Consider the following 18,820-nt stretch of genomic DNA (forward strand, 5'->3'; position numbering starts at 1 on the left):
GGGGAAGGAAGGAGAGCAGTTCTGGCTCACTACCCAGCTGGCCTGGCCATAGCCACTTGCAGAGATGGAAGAAGGAAGAGAAGACCTAAGTTGTAGGAGAGAGGTGGGACCCAGTCTCTGAGCAGGAGCTGGAGAAAGACAACAAAGATGCCACATTTCCTCTCCCTGTGCCATAGCCCCCATCATCTTGAGCTATTCTGGAAGATGTGACTCATTAATACCCAGTTCTGCTGATATCCTTATTATATGAAGGGCATACTTTAGTAATGTGGTACATTTGTGATAAATAAGGAAAGTGTGATAAATAAGGAAAGTGCCAGTCTCTAGAATAATATTTCCCAGGGATTTTTGTGCTAGAGAGGGAGATGTGCTGTCTCCTGGTAACTTCTCTTTTTTCTCAAAGGACCTTTGCTTGCTTCCTTTGTCAGCTTTTCCAAGTTTCCTAGACGCTCCCAGTACCAGCTTCTGTGATGTCAACCCCCAGAGGAAGTCAAGGCTCCAGTTTTATGAGAAAGGGGGTGCTCGAGGTGCCATCCCCAACAGAGAAGGACTGGCCGAAGGATGATGAAGATGATTATGTCTTCTTTGATTTGGGTGAGGAGGTGGATCCTCTGCCACAGCCTTACCGCATGATCAACAAGATGGTGAACCTTCTGTTTGACAAGTGTTGGGAAGTCATCCAGGAAAGGGAGGCACGGAGGAAAGTTGAGTTCAGCCAGACCCAGCCCACCACTTACGCTCCACTTATAGAAAGCAAGGTATGGAGCTGCTGACCAGGAGTCTCTCTTTCCCAGGACAGTGTTGATAAATGAAAATGCCTGATCCAGGGAAGGAGCTCCTACAAGGAACCTTCCCTCATTAAGACAGGTGCATTTCTGAAAGATTACTAGGCTTGCTGATGTTGATTAAAATGGATCTAGTAGGGCGCCTGGGTGGCTCAGTGGGTTGGGCCACTGCCTTCGGCTCAGGTCATGATCTCAGGGTCCTGGGATCGAGTCCCGCATCGGGCTCTCTGCTCCACGGGGAGCCTGCTTCCCCTTCTCTCTCTGCCTGCCTCTCTGCCTACTTGTAATCTCCATCAAATAAATAAAATCTTAAAAAAAAAAAAAAAAAGACAGCCACGGTTAATGGTCCCTCTACCCAGCAAGTAGCATGGTGTTTTAATTAATTAATTAATTAAAAATGAATCTAGTAATTGCTTGGGAGAAATGGGTATTCTGATTAGTTGGAGATTATACAGAAAGTCTTCTATATTCTGTTGTTATTTAAAAGTGCTTCTGAGGGACGCCTGGGTGGCTCAGTTGGTTAAGCCTCTGCCTTCAGCTCAGGTCATGATCCCAGGGTCCTGGGATGGAGTCCCGCATCAGGCTCCTTCCTCAGCAGGGAGCCTGCTTCTCTCTCTGCCTGACTCTCTGCCTACTTGTGTTCTCTCTCTCTCTCGCTCACTCTGACAAATAAATAAATAAAAATCTTTAAAAAAAATGCTTCTGAATACTTTAACCACTCTCTTGCTTGATGATTGGGAATCTGCCAGTGTCTCAGCGTTTCCACGGCATTCTAGATGATAAAAGTACAGGGAACAGGGACACTTGTCTACTCATCACAGGACCTGTGGTCATGGTTAGTCTTGTAAATGTGTACTTATTCTCAATTTGGTTGTTTTCTCTGGCTCTTTTCTCCTAAAATTAGAATGCTATGACTTTCCTGATGCTTGGGCAAAATACTTAGGTGAGCACTGTTAGGGGGCGATATTCTACCTAGTAAGGGCCCACATGCCTCTTTGAAAAGTTAGCTCACGTTCTCGCAGATGGTGGCAACTGAAAATCATTCCTTCTTCCTTTGTTTTTTGTTTCCCCAGCTCAACAAAATGCCAAATTGTATGGCGATTTCCCAAGACTATGTCTTTATTGGAGGAGCCAAAGGATTCTCCATCTATAATCTGTACAGTGCCAAACGAGTATATGGTTGGGAGAAACTTAAGGTGGATGTCACTTCCATCTGGGCCACAGATTTGGGGAGTGAAATACTTATTGTTCCCGTGGATGAAATGGGTACATGTTCTTCCTCTTTTTTTTTTTTTTTAAGCCAAATATATAGTTATCTGTAGACTGTTCCAATATAATCTCCTTTCTAGGTATGGGTGGGGCCAGACCTGGAGCCTTCTCCCTGGTCACATAGTATTAACTCACACACACAGACCATGATAGTTTGCAAAGCACTAGTCTAACATTGCTCATAAGCTGATCCATGCAACCCTCACAACAGCCCTGGGAGGTAAGTAGAATTTCTTAACCCTGTTTTTCAGAAGAAGCCTCTGAGGCATTGAGGTTAAATAACTTACTTGGGATGATGTAGAAGGAGAGTAGCGCAGCCAGGATGCTGCCCAGCCAGCAGGGACCCGGAGTCCACACCCTTTGGGCACTCAGAAATCCCGCTGCTCGAATAAAGTAGGGATCGTTTCTTCCCAGGCCTTCATGGGGACGAGAGTACCCAGAGCCATAGACAGTGTTGAGGAGGACAGTGTTTCTGCAGGAGAGTGAGCCGACCAGACTGGGCTTTTAGGAAGGGTGCCGTGGCGGGACTGAGTCAAAATGAGAGAGAGAGATGCGGTTGTGTAGTAGTTGGCTTGCCCGGGGCTACAATTCTGTACTATCGCCAAATAAACCTATCTTCTGTTGGGAAAGAAAGACAGAGAGAGTGATAGAGAGAGAAAGAAGGAAAGAGGGAGGGAGGGAGAAAGAAGGACTGTTGCTTTCATCAAGGAGAGAAATGATGAAGGTCTGAACCAAGGCACGGGCTGTTACAATGAAAGGAAAAATCATACTATAGTTCTGTAAGATGCTATCATTGGGGAAGTGAGCTGAGGGATATAGGGGTATTCTTGGTATTATTTTGGAAACTCTTCTTTAAGTTTGAGCATGCGCTTTTTGAGGCAGCTAGAGGAGGCAACGTTGAATTCAAGAGGAATTTGGTCTAAAGATAGGATTGTATTTTATCACACTGTGTTACATCCGCTGGGTTTCACGTCTGTGTGACTTCAGTGTAATGCATGGCTGTCCCTGGCACGTCTGTGGTCCTGCAGCAGATATCCTGTGGTGGTTTATTGGGTTGAGTTAGACCTTCACCCACAATGGGACCTTTGCCTTTGTTTTTCTGGATTATGGGTGTCAGAGCGAGTTAGGAGTGTCTTACAGAGGCTTCCGGGACCAGAGGATGGGCCACGGCAGGCAGAGAAAACCCAGCAGGGAGAACAGCCTGAACATGTCAAGTCAGGGGTGGAGGAAGCCAGGGAGACCAAGAGGCCAGGAGGGGGCTTAAGGACCCGTGAGCGCAAGCTGATAATTCAGAAAGTCAGATCTAAAATTCCAGTTCTTTGATTCACTTGTCTGCCTTACCTTCTCTGTTTCAGGCATTGCTAGACTGTTCTATTTTTACAAGGATGGTCTTTTCCTCATCAAAGCCATCAATGAAGTGGTAAGTTCCCGCTGTTTCCCCTAGAACTGGGCCAAAAGCTGTAGCAAATGAAGTTGACTTTTACTATGGAGGTGATGACACCTGTCCTAGAGTTGAAAGATAGAGACTCTCTGGACAGAGGGCCTTCTCTAAAATATACAATTTAAAGACCCCCCCACCAACTGAGGGCACATGCTGAAAGCTGTGGATTTATTTACCCTGTTTTTGGCAGAGGAAAGTTACTAAGGATCTCCAGTCCAGAATGAGCACCTGACCAATATATTCAGCAAATACTTACAAGTCCCTACAATTTCCAGGCTGCTTCCCATCCTGTCCCCTTGCCTATGCTGTTCCCCCTGCTCAGAGTGCTCGCCTTGCCTTCCTACCTACTGTATGTACCTCTTAAATTTCCCTCATTCCCTTACATTTCCTTTAAGAGCAGCTCAGATATCTCCTTCTCTGAGATACTTTCCCCGAAATGCCCCTAAAGACCCAATCTCTCCCTCCTCTGTCTGCCCCCATACGGAACGGAATCTCTGTTGCAGTATTTTCTCTACCTTCCGTCCTTGTTTGTTTGAATGACTACTTCTTCTCTTGGATATAACCATCCAGAGGGCAGGAGACGTGTTCTTATTCATGCATGTTTCACCCACATATCCCTTGTTCCTAACACACTGCCTGTCTACCGTAGGGTCTCGGAAAGTGTTTTGTGAATCGAGGAGTAAAAAAAAAAGAGAGGATATTGCTCAGAGTAGATTTTTAACTGCAGTTTGTCTTGTAAAAAATACCACTGATGGGCATCCAAGCAAGTCAGTGGGGAAAAGAAAGTATTTTCAACAAATGATGCTGGAATGCTAGAGGGGAAATGAATTTCACCCTATTTTGTACCATATATAAGAATCAATTTGAGATGGATTATGGGTCTAAATGTAAAGGCTAAAAACATTATCCTTTTTAAAGAAAACACTGGAAAATATTTTAACCACCTCAGGAAGGCAACGATTTCTTGTAGCATTTTTTAAAAAATTTTATTTATTTATTTGACAGAGAGAGGGAGAGAGATCACAAGTCGGCAGAGAGGCAGGCAGAGAGAGAGGGGGAAGCAGGCTCCCTGCTGAGCAGAGAGCCCAATGCGGGGCTCCATCCCAGGACCCTGAGATCATGACCTGAGCCGGAGGCAGAGGCTTAACCCACTGAGCCACCCAGGTGCCTGGGGAAAACAAAGATTTCTTAGGACATGGAAAGTACTAAATAGAAAAGAAAAAATTGATATTGGGCTTCATCAAAGTTAAAAACTTATTATTCTCACAGCATATGCAAAAATTAGCTTGCAGTTGTGTTATAGGGTCTATCTGTAAAATCTAAACTCATAAAACCTCTACAAGAAAACACAGGAGGAAGTCTCGTGACTTTGGGACTGGCAAAGAGTTTCTAGCAGCAACATCAAAAGCACAATCCATATAAGAAAAAATTAGTAAGTTGGCCTTCATCAAAATTAAAAGCTTCTTCTGTAGATGGCACTGGCAAAAGAATAAAAAGACAGGCAGCGGACCGGCAGAAAATAATTGTAAATCACCTACCTGATGAACAACTTGTATCCAGAACATGCGATGAACTCTCAAGACGCAAACTCAACAATAAGGCAACAAACAACCCAGTTTTCAAAATGGGCGGGGGTTTGAAAAGAAAAGACGGTTCACCAAAGAAGATAGATGGGAAGTAAATGAGCTGCTCAGCATCCTTAGTCATTAGGAAAACGCAAGTCAAAATCACAGCGAGCTACCACGACACATGTATTAGAAAGCCTCAAGTTCAAAAGAGTGACGGTACCAACTGCTGGCAGAGATCCAGAACAGCCGGAACTCTCATACACTGCTGGTGGTGAAATACAATGGTACAATTATTTTGGCAGGTTTTTCTTTAAGTTTTTTTTTTTTTTTAAATAAGTAATGTCTACACCCAACGTGGGGCTCAAATCCACAACCCTGAGATCAAGAGTCACGCGCTCACTCAACTGAGCCAGCCAGGCACACCTCTGGCAGTTTTTTAAAAAAATTTAAATGTACACCTACCATACGATCTGGGTGTTCCACTCCTTGATATTTACACAGGAGAACTGAGGGCGTATCTCCGTACAAACATGTGTATGTGAATGTTTATAAGCAGCTGTCTGTGTCCTACCCCAAAACCGGAAGCCACCCAAACGTCCATCAGCATGGGGGGCGGGGATAAGCAAATTGTGGTATGCGCACATGATAGTATGAACTATTAATGCACATGGATGCATCTTAAAATAATTAAGCTGAGTGAAAGAAGTGAAAGACACAAAAATCAAAGACACAAAAAGAGTACACACCGTATAATTCCATTTATATAAAATTCTAGAAATACGAACTAATGTAGTGACAGAGAACATCAGTTTTTGCCTGGGGTGGGGTGGGAGAAAGGTGAAGGGATGATTACCAAGGGCAGGGGGAAACTTCAGGGGTGATGGATATGTTCATGGGCTTGTGGGATGGTTTCAAGAGATATACGTGTCAAAACATCAAATTGTACACTTTAAACATGTAGTTGGTACATGTTATCATATCCCTAATAAAGCAGTTTAAAAAAAATTAAAACTTCTCATCAAAAGATGCTACTGGCGTTCACTCTCTCGCAGGAGCTGACGGGGGTCCCTGAGAGCCTTGACCGGCCCCACTGGCACCAGCCCAGTGACCCTCACACTCCAGGGGGAGCCACAGCTGTCCCTGATCAGAGTGACAGCAATCCTGAGCCATGGAACGAAGACCCAGCAAGGGCCTCCACAGTGCCCCCGCCCACACCGCAGTGCCACATGCCCACCCGCCCACAAGCAGGGAGCAGTGGCACCTGCTGGTGGGGACAAGGAGGTCATGGCAACCCAGGTTTAGGGACCAGTCAGGTGGTTCCATGCGCAGAACAGACAAGGTTTGATCAGCAGCAAGGACACCAAGGAAGATGTATTTGGATAGCAGACTGCCATAAAAGGTAAACCCAAGAAGGGACTTTTTTTATATAGGACAAGGAGAGATGGAAGAGTTGGATTGTTGTTGGAGGAGAAAGTGTGCAGAGGCAGTGGGCGTCATAGGCCCTGGTGGAGTTCAGCACAAGGCAGTAAATCAGTGCAGAATAGAACCAGGGGGAAACGCTGTCCACATCTAGGGCTGGGCCTCCACGCAATTACCAGTGGGATTCCAGACTTGTAAGAGTAGGGAGAGGAATGAGGGGTCAGAGAGTGCCCCTGAAGGTCAGGCCCCACACCACTGGGCCCGGCACAGGTGACAGTCCCCACCTGCATGTGGGCAGAGCCCGTCAGGGAGCCCAGCACACTATGCCGACCCTCCCATGCAGAAGGGACGAAGGGGGTAGATGAGTAGGGTGCAGAAGCAGGTAGATCAGTGAGAGAATCTGTATCGGGATGGACCCACCTCACCAAAGGCTGCCTAGAGAGGACAGCAATGAAGAGGAGAAGGAAAATCAAGGAGATGACACCCAAGGTCAGCAGCCTCCTCAACCCTGCAACTTCTATTACTGATGCAAATGCCTGGAGAACCTAAGCCATAAGATGGCAAAGGGACAAAAGCAGCTGAGAATTCAGGTGAGGCGTCATGGCTCCCCAGGCTGAGCAGGGCGGGACTGAGCTAATGCAGGCTTACCACCTGTCTCGGCATGCACTCCGGTCGGCTGACAAGGAGTGATCTCGAAAAATAAATATCCAGACTACACCAAAATAAGAGGTTTTTGCACAGCAAAGGAAACCATCATCAAAACGACAAGGCAACCTACAGAATGGGAGAAGATATTTTCAAATGACATATCTAATAAAGAGTGTCCAAAGTGTATAAAGAACTTACACAACTCAACACCCAAAAACCAAATAATCCAATTTAAAAATGGGCAGGAGATATGAACAGACATGTCTCCAAAGAAGACATGCAGGTGGCCAACAGACACATGAAAAAATGCTCAACACCACTCATGATCAGGGAAATACAAGTGAAAAAACCACAATGAGATCACCTCACACCTGTCAGAATGGCTAGAATCAAAGATACGAAATAACAAGAATTGGCAAGGAGCTGGAGAAGAGTAACCCTCGTGTGCTGTTGGTGGGAATGTAAGTCAGTGCAGTCACTATGGAAAACAGTATGAAAATTCCTCAAAAAATTAAAATTAGAAATACCACATGATCCAGTAATTGTACTGCTGGGAATTTATCCAAAGAAAATGAAACACTAATTTGAAAAACTATATGCACCTCTGTATTTACTATAGCGTTACTTACAATAGCCAAATTATGGAAGGCCCCAAGTGTCCATTGATAGATGAATGGATAGAAATTATGTGGTATATACAGATGCAATGGATTATTACTCAGCCATAAAAAAGAATGAGTTCTTGCCATTCACAACATGGATGGACCTAGAGGGTATAATTCTAAGTGAAATAAGACAGAGAAAGACAAATACTATATTCCTTCACTCTTATGTGGGCTCTAAGAAACAAAACAAACAGAGAAAAAAAAGAAACAAGTAGACTGTTAAATACAGAAAACAAATTGGTGGTTGCCAGAGGGGTAGGGGGGTGAAATTATGACATCCCAGCAATAAGAAGTGAACGAAAGATTGGAACTGAAGACCTTCAGTGCTTGTATTTCTACTGCTGACCAGACAGCTAGAACTAGTGGCATCATCTATGCAGCATCTGGTTTTTGTTTTTACTTAAAGATGACTCTTTTTGGTAATAACAAATAGGTTTTTTGAAAAGTCTGGTTTTTCTCAATACACCTTTAAAGGTTTTAACATTGTTTCATATCTAGTCAAGTTGAGATATTTGTTTGTTTGTTTGTTTGTTTGTTTTGGAGAGAGAGTGAGCCTGGGATGGTGGGGGAGAGGCAAAGGGAGAGGGAGAGAGAGAATCCCAAGCAGGCTCTGTGCCCAGTGCGGAGCCAGATGCAAGGATTGATCTCACCATCTGAGCCAAAATCAAGAATTGGATGCTCGAGCAAACTGAGCCACCCAGCTGTCCCTCACCAAGTTGAGGTTTTTAAGCACCTCATTTTTAATTTGTAATAAAACATTACAACTTGATTTTTTTAAAAAAGTCAACAAAATGCAAGCACCAATTAATAAAGGTCTTAATAATAACAAGTATCTTTGTTATTATAAAGATACAATTAAGAAAATGAAAAAGCAGGCCACAGACAACCATAAACATTGAGTCTCTCACCTGGCCTGAAATTTGAGCAAATTTCAGACCAGGGTTACAGTCAGTCTCTTCTTGCTATGGACTGAATGTTTGTGTCCCCACAGAATTCAGGTTGAAAATCCTAAACTCCGGTGTGAGTATTAGGAGGTGGGGCCTTTGGGAAAGGTTTAGATCATGAAGACAGAACCTTCATAAATGGGATTAGCGCCCTTAGATGAGCCCCCAAGAGCTCCCTCAACCCTTCCACCATGTGAAGGCACCTGAGAAGGTGGCAGGCAGAAAGTCTACAGACCAGCAAACAGGCTCTCGCCAGACGCTGAATCTGCCAGATTTTTGAAATCTTTGGAAATCTTGGCTTTCTAGCCTCCAGGACTGTGGGAGATAAAGGTCTATTGTTTATGAGTCATCCAATCTATGGTATTTAAGAAACTAGGAAATACATCCAAAACCTTTAGGCGGGAAATCGAAATTCCACCATTCCTCTCCATCATGAGGCTGACCTTACTCTATCAACCCCTCTCTTCTTTTCAGGATGATGCCAGCAAGCAAACCACCTGTGTGAAGGTGGCGATCTCTCAAGGAGGGGGTTTCGCGGCCTTCCTCCTACAAGGTGAGATTAACCATGAGCTGATAAGAAGGTTCAGATGTGTAGCCTCTTCCAGATGACCACCTCTTTTCAAACCTTTTATTTAAAAATAATTTACGGGGGTTGTAAAGATAGGGACAGGTGCCCCTGGTTTGCCCATACCAACATGTAACGTGACCACAGTTTGTTTGTCAAAATTAATGACAGGGGCGCCTGGGTGGCTCAGTGGGTGAAGCCTCTGCTTTCCGCTCAGGTCATGATTCCAGGGTCTCTGCTAAGCAGAGAGTCTGCTTCTCCCTCTGCCTGCCACTCTGCTTCCTTGTGCTCTCTCTCTCTCTCTGTCCAAAAAATAAATAAAATCTTTAAAAAAATTAAGCAATGACATCGATATAATACCATTAACTAAAGGTGGTGGCTTTTTTCTTCAGGTTTTGCCCGTTTTTCCACTAAATTTTTGTTCTAAGGCTCAATCCAGGATTTCATATTCTATTTAGTCATTGTGTCTTCTTAGTCTACTCCAATCTGTGACAATTTCTCAGTCTTTGTTTTTCATGGCCTTGACACTTTTGAAGAATACCAGTCAGATATTCTGCACAAGGTCCCCCAATTTCAATTTGCCTGCTGTGTTTCTCATGATTCAACCAGGGTTAAGGATTTAGGGGAGATGCCACAGAGGTGACATGTTCTTGTCATTGTACATCAGGGGTATGTGCCAGCAATATCACCCAGGTAACTGGTGTCTGCCAGATTCCCCCACTATGATACTGCTTTTCCCGTCCCATACTATGTTAGAAGCAAGTCACTAGGTCCAGGCGACACTTAAGGGGAAAGGATTTAAGCTTCTCTTCCTGGAGAAGAATCAAAGAATTGGGGGGCACATGTTGAAACTACCACAGTAATCGATAAGCATTTGGGGGGAGATACTTTGAGACTATGCATATATCCCGCATCCCCTTGAAGTACAACCCACCAATTCTATCATTTGTCATTGGCTCTTACCTGCTGTAATTATTACTGCCGAGATAGAACATCTTTTATTCAAGTGACTCTTAGCTTGATTTTTATCTTTTTTAAAAGATTTTATTTATTTGGCAGAGAGGGAGAGACAGCAAGAGAGGGAACATGAACAGGGCCAGAGAGAGAGGGAGAAGCAGGCTCCCCGCTGAGCAGAGAGCCTGATGCGGGGCTCGATCCCAGGACCCTGGGATCATGACCTGAGCCGAAGGCAGACACTTAACGACTGAACCAGCCAGGCAACCTGACTTTTAACTTTTAAATATTTAGACATACGGTATACGGGCCTTATATTCTTGCCACAGGTCCCTCAAATGTTAAGTGCTTGAGGAAAGTATATACTTCAAAGGAAGCTTTTATACTCTGTCCTGTTTCCTAGGCCCCAACAAAGTACCACAAACCCGGTGGCTCAAAACAAGACAGTTATTCTCTCCAGGACTGGAGACCAGAAACCTGAAGTCCAGGGGTCCAGATGGTTGCGTGTTAAAGGAAACACTCAGCTAGAGCCCCAAAGCAAGGGGAAGGGGCTCTGCCCCGGTTGTCAGCTATGGGGTATAGAAGCTGAGTGTGTTTCCGTGATGAGTTAAAGCCCCACACCCAGGTGGTCCTTGGTGGTCATTTCCTCAAATATCAGAAGAATGCTCTGGAGGGAATCTCTCCCAGCTCCAGCCTCAGCCATCCTCTCTCAGTCCTGGCTTCTGTGTCCTACCACCTTCCTCCCCTGACAGGAAAGCAGTATGACAAAATGTCTGTGTAATTTACCTCCTGGAACCTAGAAAAAGACAGGGGGACTGGGCAGAGGCGACAGCTTGGTTAAAAACCGTAATACCAGTGCCGTGAGGTAAGGAGGTCGGCTTCCTTCAGAAGGCGGTGGCCCGAGGGGAGAGGCCTACAGCTCGCCGGGAGTGAGGGCTGGCAGCGACCCATGGCAGGACCACGGCCCCCTCGGTCTGCCCAAGTCTCTGTTCCGAGGGTGCCTGCTGGGCCCCACGCGGGGGGTTCTGAGAAGACAGGCCTTTCCTCACGGGAAGCTTGTCACCTACTCACAGTTGCCCAATGGCGCCTTGGTTTCCCAATGCAGGAGCTGGGGACACTTGGCTGGACGTGTACAAACTGCCCAAGGAGTCTTGGCTCAAGGAGGTGGAGCACCCCCAACCGGCTCTAAATCCGAAGAAGAAAGTCCGACAGCCACAACCGGTAGGAAAGGCCCCTGCTTCCCACTGATACGTTTCTCCCTCCCCTTGACCCACATCTGCCTAAATGCCCCTTGGAATCAGGACGAATGGGGCCGTACGGGGGCGGCAAGAGAGGACAGCAGGCACAGGGGCCCAGGACTCCAAAATCGATTTGCTTTGGTCAAAATAAGATATTAAGAGGGGCCCTCAGTAGTGGGAGCCTCTCTCTCTCTCTCTCTCTCTCTCTCTCTCTCTCTCGTCTGAGAGGTGCCTCTCCACCAAGACCACTCCCAGGTCTTTCCTCCTGGTTCCTGCCTCCTCGGTCCTGTTATTCCCACCACCCCCACCCCCGCCCTGGGCTGAAAGAATCCTTTCATGCCGCACTGCGTTTCCCAGGTTATGGTATAAACAGGTTGTTGTCAATATACAGGGAATACATATGTTCTTCATATTATTCTGAGAGAGTAGGAGATCTACCATTTCAGTCTATTTTTTAAAAAATAATCTCAATGCCCAACATTACCTCTGTTCATTCATATTTCTTTTTTTTTAAAAGATTTTACTTATTTATTTTTTTAAAAAAGATTTTATTTACTTATTTGACAGACAGAGATCACAAGCAGGCAGAGAGGCAGGCAGAGAGAGAGGAAGGGAAGCAGGCTCCCCGCTGAGCAGAGCGTCCGATGTGGGGCTTGATCCCAGGACCCTGAGATCATGACCTGAGCCGAAGGCAGAGGCTTTAACCCACCCAGCCACCCAGCGCCCCCTAAAGATTTTATTTATTTGACAGAGAGAGCGAAAGAGGGAACACAAGCAGGCGGAGTGGGAGAGGGAGAAGCAGGCTTCCCACTGAGCAGGGAGCCTGACTCAGGGCTCGATCCCAGATCCTGGGATCATGAACTGAGCTGATGGCAGACGCTTAATGACTGAGCCACCCAGGGGCGCCCACATTCATATTTCTTCCTCTCACTATTGCTAATCTCCCCTCCTGCATCCTAAGACCCTGGACAGCAGGGGATCCTGTGTTAAAATCCTGCGGGCCAGGCAACCACGCAAATATCAGTCGTCTGTGTCTGCAGGATGCGTTCACTACTGACGGCAGTGACGGGGAGAGAGAGAATAAAGCAGGGGACGCACATACATCAGGCCTATCGTGACTTAATTTCTCACTTTTCTCCTCAGAATCCTCTTGAACCTGTGACTTCAGAGGATCTAGAAACGGTAAGGAATTTTAAAGAAAATCTGCAGGGAAATTTAGGTTGCATGCCACAGATTTTTATGTTGACTGAAAATGTGCTTTAAATACCAAGTATCCCAGGAAAATGTTCCAGTAGGGCACATTTTCAGATTCTCTGTCACTCAACTTCGTACCTCATATCCACGAAAGACAGGCCCCTATCCTTGAGGATCATTGCCCTGAGTCGTTTGTCCAGAGATGGGTTTCCATGAAGATAAGGGAGGTGAAATTTTAGGGCCCCTCGCCTGTATGGCCCCTTCCAGGGCCCTGCAAGGGATCCTAACAGTGTATTCCCATGGGCACGTAGTCTTGTAAAATTGGCAAAAGTAACATTTTAACCACAGTCACTTCAGACCACTGTCTTCACTCCTTCTCCCCCTGTCGCCATTTACTGCATATTGGGTGGTATTAGGATGGCCATGGGCATTTTGCGTTCAAAATTTTGTGTTCTCTTTTTCACAGAGGCCCCCAAATTATATACCCTCCGGCCCATGAGGCCCGGTTTGCTCCTGCCTAAATAACAGCCCAGTCCCCCAAGCCAAGTTTCCTGAGGGGTTTCATCTTCGTACCTCAGGGGACGAGTGTCTTCCCTGGAGCTTCTCGGCTCTCGCTTTGAGGCCAGGAGCACACCAGGCTTTCCAGAGGCTCTGCTCTGGGGAGGACCCAGGCTGGCCAGTACAGAAGAGGTCACCTCCACATGGAAGTCTCTCGAAAGCCCTCTCTTCTCCCCTTTTTAGATTACATTATGCTTCAAATTATACAAACAACAGGTGAATCTATCACTCTGGGAAAAGCCAGGTAATTCGGAGATAGCAGTTGTCTCCGCAGGTCCTCATTGTTATTAGCCTGATGTGTGTTTCCTCGATCTTAGGTGTGTATCTAGGTTCTTGCATGCATTTATCTTAAAAAATATATAGTTTTGTTTTATGGGAATGTCTTTTCTATGGGAAATTTTTTCTATTTATTTTTTGTTTTGTTTTATGAGAATTTCTTATACTATTTATATTTTCTTACAACTTTGCGTTTTTTTGTTTTGGGGGGTGTTATTTTTTTTTTTTTTTGCAAAGTTTTTCAACATCAAATAAACCTACCTTGTTCTTTCGACCTCTCGTATTCTGTTCCATATTATGGATATACCACAGTTTATTTGGGGTATGAGCCTATTGATACTGAAGACATTTCCACTTTGTGGCTTTTACATTATACAGTGAAAAACTTTGTCAATTCTTTGTATACCTGGGTGCTTCTGAGCATTCAGGCATGTGCATTTTTAGTGTTAATGTAGATACTGCTAAGTTGCCTCCCCAAAGTGGCGTGACAATTTACTTTTAACCAATTTCTCCACAGCCTCTCTGACCTTGCTATTATCCTTTTTTCTGTTGTTTTTTGTTTGTTTGTTTGTTTGTGGGTTTTTTTGTTTTTCGTTTTTTGTTTTTGCAAACTGGTGGAACAAAATGACATCTTGTGTAATTTTCATTGATCTCCATATTTTTTACTGGCCTTATTTACTGGTTTTCTTTGGATTGCCTGCCTATATAGTTTGCTTGTTACATATTTGCTTCCAATTTTTAAATTCCATTTCTCCATTGTTCGTGTGCTTTTCTGTTGTAAAGAAGTTTTAGGCTTGGGGTGCCTGGGTGGCTCAGTCAATTGGGCATCCAACTTGATTTTGGTTCAGGTCACGGACTCAGGGTCATGAGATCAAGCCCCACTTGGGGCTCTCTCTCCCCCTTCTTCTGTTCTCCCCCCTGAATGTGAATGCACACACACTCTCTCTCTCTCTCAAAAAAAAAGCGGGGGGCGGGGAGAAGTTTTAGGTTTGAATACAGTGAGAATTTTCTATCCTTTTTTAAAATATTCATTCTACTGAAGAAGGCTTTCCCCTCTCAAGGTTATAAATAAGTTCTCCTGTGGTTTCTTCTAATAATTTCAGAGTTTTGTTTTTGACATTTCACTCTAATTCATAGAGGAGAGTGTCTTTTGTGAATGGAGTGAGAAGGGGGTCACTTTTATCTATTTTTCAAATAGCCAATCATCACACAAATATCCTTGAGTAATTCATCTTTTCCCATTTGTTTTGAAGTGTGATCTTTTATCATTCCTGTATATACTTTTATCTCTTTATCCTGACCCATCACAATATTCATCTACCTACACCAGGACCTTAATGAACTTTGGAGCAAAACTGCCAGGTTCTAATCTCATCAATGCCACCCAATTATTTTTCAGTTCTATTTTCCATACTTTTGTTGTTGTTCACCTTTTGGGGAGAGTTCATTGACTCAGTCTCTCCACTCTCTCACCGAGTTTTTCATTTTTGCAATCATATTTTTATTTACAAGAGCCTCCCTTTTTTCTCTGATTGTTTATTTGATAAATACTATGCCTTCCCTAAAAACGTTTCTAGTTGTTGGTGTTTCTTCTCCATGTATGGTCTGTTTTCCCCAAGTTGCTTTTTTCTTCCAATTTGTTTTGGTCTCTGTCTTTCCGAAGAGATGCTCTCCTCACTGCCTGGTGGTAGTTGGCTCTCTACTCGGAAGAGTGGGAGTCATGGGGAAACTGACAGGATGCCAGCCTTTGGGCATGGGTGGGGCTGGTTGGCTGTGGTTTTGCTAAAGAGTGCCCCAGCTGGGTTTTAGTATTGGGAAATGCTCAAGTCGGTGTTTGGAGAATACAGGTCTCTCCTGCGATCTGAAAGGAGAGCATTCCTATGAAACCTTTCCTAAGCCAAAATGGCGTAAAGTGAAGAAGGAATTACCATTAATTTATATGGAAAAAATTTTGAGCATTCCCAGACTGCCAAAATAACCTTAGGCTTTTCTGATATCTTAGAACACATCTTGCTAATGTATATGTAAAATAAATTGACATGAAGTACAGATGCTCACAGACACAGTCCAAAACTACGGTTCATGATGCCTACATGCTGGGTGTAGCTCCCAGGGACGATTTGCAGGGGTGGGGTGGGGGGAGCTGCTCTAAGCAGGTGCTGGGTGCTTCTCTAACTGCAGCTCCCACCTGAATTGCGGAGGTTTGTGGGAAGACACCTTGGGGGTGGGGGTGGGGGCGGGGTGACATCTACATTCATTGTGTCAACTTTAACTTCATTCTGTGGGCTCCATGGAGATAGGGAGTCTAAGAAAAGCCTAGCATCAGCTTTGGTGGCTGTGTCTCTTGAGGGTGGTGATGTTCAGGAGTGGTGTCTTGGCTACATTTTCACTGCCTACCCTCTTCCCTTGGTTCCTTCCAATTTTCTGAATAAGGAATAAATTTAATTCCTTCCAATTTTCTAATTAGGAATAAGTACTTGAATGCTTAATGAGATTTTCAACCAGGGGTGCCTGGGTGGCTCAGTTGGTTAAGCTGCTGCCTTTGGCTCAGGTCATGATCCCAGGGTCCTGGGATCGAGTCCCACATCGGGTTCCTTGCTCAGCAGGGAGCCTGCTTCTCTCTCCTCCTGTCTCTGCCTGCTTGTGCGTGTTCTCTCTCTCCCTATCTCGCTGACAAATAAATAAATAAATAAAATCTTTAAAGAGATTTTCAACCAATCCTGTTTTTGGCCCCACCGGCAGTTCACTCGAGACACCTGGAGCTGCCGTTTTCTCAAGTCTTAGGGTGTTTGTGGTATAAACTGGATGGCTCCCAGGCTTTCTCCCCTACTGGTTCAGACCTGACATTCTTGGGCCTGCTAAATCATTTAGCCACCTGCTTTCCAACTTCAAAATTTTCTTGCTTTTGTCTCCTTTTTATTCTTATTCCTTATGAGTTTAGTCCTTTTTGAAAAAGCACCTTTTTGTCATTTTAATGGGGTTTCAGGAAGGAGAGGTGTTAAGTGTTAAATGTTGACACTACCATCTGCATTTTCTAGCATGTTCGTGCTAGTCTGTGACTATATCAGTATTCATCAGGTCCTTAGTTACAGCAAAGAAACTGGAAGAATATCAAGTTTCAGAAAATTGGAAGGAATGCTACTGATTTTTGTATATTGATCTTGTATTTGAGTGAGGTCAGCAAAACCTAGATCCTGGCAGGTTCATGCAAGCACAGGGTGGGCACCTAAGGGTGAAAGCCTCCTTAAATTTCGTACTTTACTTCCTTCACCTGAGTCTCAGGACCCTTGGCCTCTTTACTGAAGTTCTAATGGTCTGTCAGCTGATACTGTTGGATTTTCTAGCTAGACAATCATAGACAATCCTAACGGTAGATAATGACAGTTTTTCCTCTTTCAAGTATCTATTCCTATTTATTTTTTGTTCTTGCCTTGTTCTATTTTCTAGGAGCTCTAGTAAAATGTTGAATAGTCGTGGGGACAGTACACTATCCAGGACCCAACTGGGACACTCCCAAGTGTTTCACCATTTTGCATGAAGCTTCCTAAAGGTGTTTGACATAAATATCCTTCTGCAAGCTAAGCATGTGTCCCTCCAGGCTTTGTTTGCTAAGAGTTTGTTATTTCTTTTTTTAAATTAGGAATAGATATCGACCTTCATCAAATACTTCCTCCTCGTCTTTTCAGAGTATTTCTCCTTTAATCTGCTAATGCAGTGGATTGCATTAATAGATTTTCTAATGTGGAAACATTCTTCCTTCTATTCTTGGGTAATCCATACTTGGTAATAATTCATTTATTTGCTTTGTCGGTTTGCTTTGCTGATATTGAAGTCCTAAATAAGATATTAACAAAGCAAAATAGTTTGGTGTTCACAGAGTATCCATGTTCAAACACGAGATTGGCTTGTAGAGTATTTTTTTTTCCTTGTGGTTTTCTTATCAGCATGTGGTCGTAGTGTTATGCTAGCCTTGTAAAGAAAGCTGGATGTTTCTTTTTTTACCATCTAGGTCTAAATAAGTCCTATATTATTTCTTTTTTAAAAGATTTTATTTTTATTTATTTATCAACAGAGAGAGAGAGTGCAAGTGGGGGGAGTAGAAAGGGAGTGAGAAGTGGACTCCCCGCTGAGCAGAGAGCCCGATGTGGGACTCAATCCCAGGACCCTGGGATCATGACCTGAGCCGAAGGCAGACGCATAACCATCTGAGTCACCCAGGCGTCCTATATTATCTTTTTAATTTCAAAATTTAAAAAAAATTTTTGAGCCTAGTTCAGTCACAATTCATTTATTAGTGTAGATATATAACTGTAGATGTGTGTAAATATGTTTTTCCTATTGTATAAAAATAAAAACCTGTCTCTTAAATTAGTCCCTTTTCCTGTTCTTAATGTTATTTATGTGTGCCTTCTTTTAATTTTTTTCTTAAGGGACTGTTTGTAGATCCAACTCACCAATTTTAGGAAAAGTTTTCAATTAGCAATAATTGCACCTCGGATAAACCTCATTGGCTACGATACTGCCACTGCGCAAAGCTCAACTCACCAATTTTAACTTGCTAATATTTTCTTAATAAGTTTTACATGTATATTCATGAAGAATATTTAATTTCCTTTTCTTTAAGATTTTTTTTAAGTCATCTCTAAACCCAACTTGGGGCTTGAGCTCAAACCCAAGATCAAGAGTCGTACGTCCCACCAACTGGTCCAGCCCGGTACCCCAGTTTTATTTTCTTATAACATCTTTGGTTGTGGTATCAGGGTGATGCTGGTCTTGTATAATAAGTTGGAATATTCCCATCCTATTTTCTGGAAGAGTTTATATAGAATTGGTATTTCTTCTTAAAATGTTTGATAGAGGTAACCAATAAAGCCATCTAACTGTGGAATTTTCTTTGTGGAACTACAAATTTGATGTCTTGAGTGACAAAGGGTTATCTCTTTCTTCTTAAGGAAACTTTTGTATCTAAGTTACCCAAGGTATTGACTTAAAGTGGTTCATAATCCCGTGTCATCCTTTCATTATCTGTAAAATGTGTTTTTTTAAAAAGCTAGATGTATGTATGTATGTATGTATGTATTTTAGAGAAAGAAAGAGAGGGAGTGAGCAGGGGGAGAGGCAGAGGGAAAGAAACTCCAGCAGACCCCATGCTGAATGCAGAGACCAATGTGGGGCTTGAGCCCATGACTCTGAGATCATGACCTCAGCCAAATCCATACTGAGCCACCCAGGCACCCCTGTAAAATCTGTTTTTATAGATTTTACCCCTGTAAAATCTGTTTTGATGTCACCTTCT

The 18,820-nt window shown here is 43.9% G+C and overlaps 1 protein-coding gene and 1 pseudogene across 5 annotated transcripts in view; one reads left to right on the top strand and one right to left on the bottom strand.

Moving 5' to 3' along the window:
- Positions 1 to 18,820, top strand: part of WDR93 (WD repeat domain 93) — a 44,495-nt gene that overhangs the window by 2,576 nt on the left and 23,099 nt on the right. For all 5 annotated transcript variants that reach the window (XM_044232312.1, XM_044232316.1, XM_044232317.1 and 2 more), the window contains exons 2-7: positions 429 to 758; positions 1,859 to 2,051; positions 3,410 to 3,474; positions 9,214 to 9,292; positions 11,364 to 11,479; positions 12,640 to 12,678. In XM_044232312.1, coding sequence (XP_044088247.1) covers positions 471 to 758; positions 1,859 to 2,051; positions 3,410 to 3,474; positions 9,214 to 9,292; positions 11,364 to 11,479; positions 12,640 to 12,678 — 780 coding nt within the window. In that variant the 5' untranslated portion in view covers positions 429 to 470. The remainder of the gene's footprint in view (positions 1 to 428; positions 759 to 1,858; positions 2,052 to 3,409; positions 3,475 to 9,213; positions 9,293 to 11,363; positions 11,480 to 12,639; positions 12,679 to 18,820) is intronic.
- LOC122894813 lies at positions 17,979 to 18,061 on the bottom strand (annotated as a pseudogene).

Source organism: Neovison vison, chromosome 13, assembly GCF_020171115.1.
Source record: "Neovison vison isolate M4711 chromosome 13, ASM_NN_V1, whole genome shotgun sequence".
NCBI lineage: Eukaryota > Metazoa > Chordata > Mammalia > Carnivora > Mustelidae > Neogale > Neogale vison.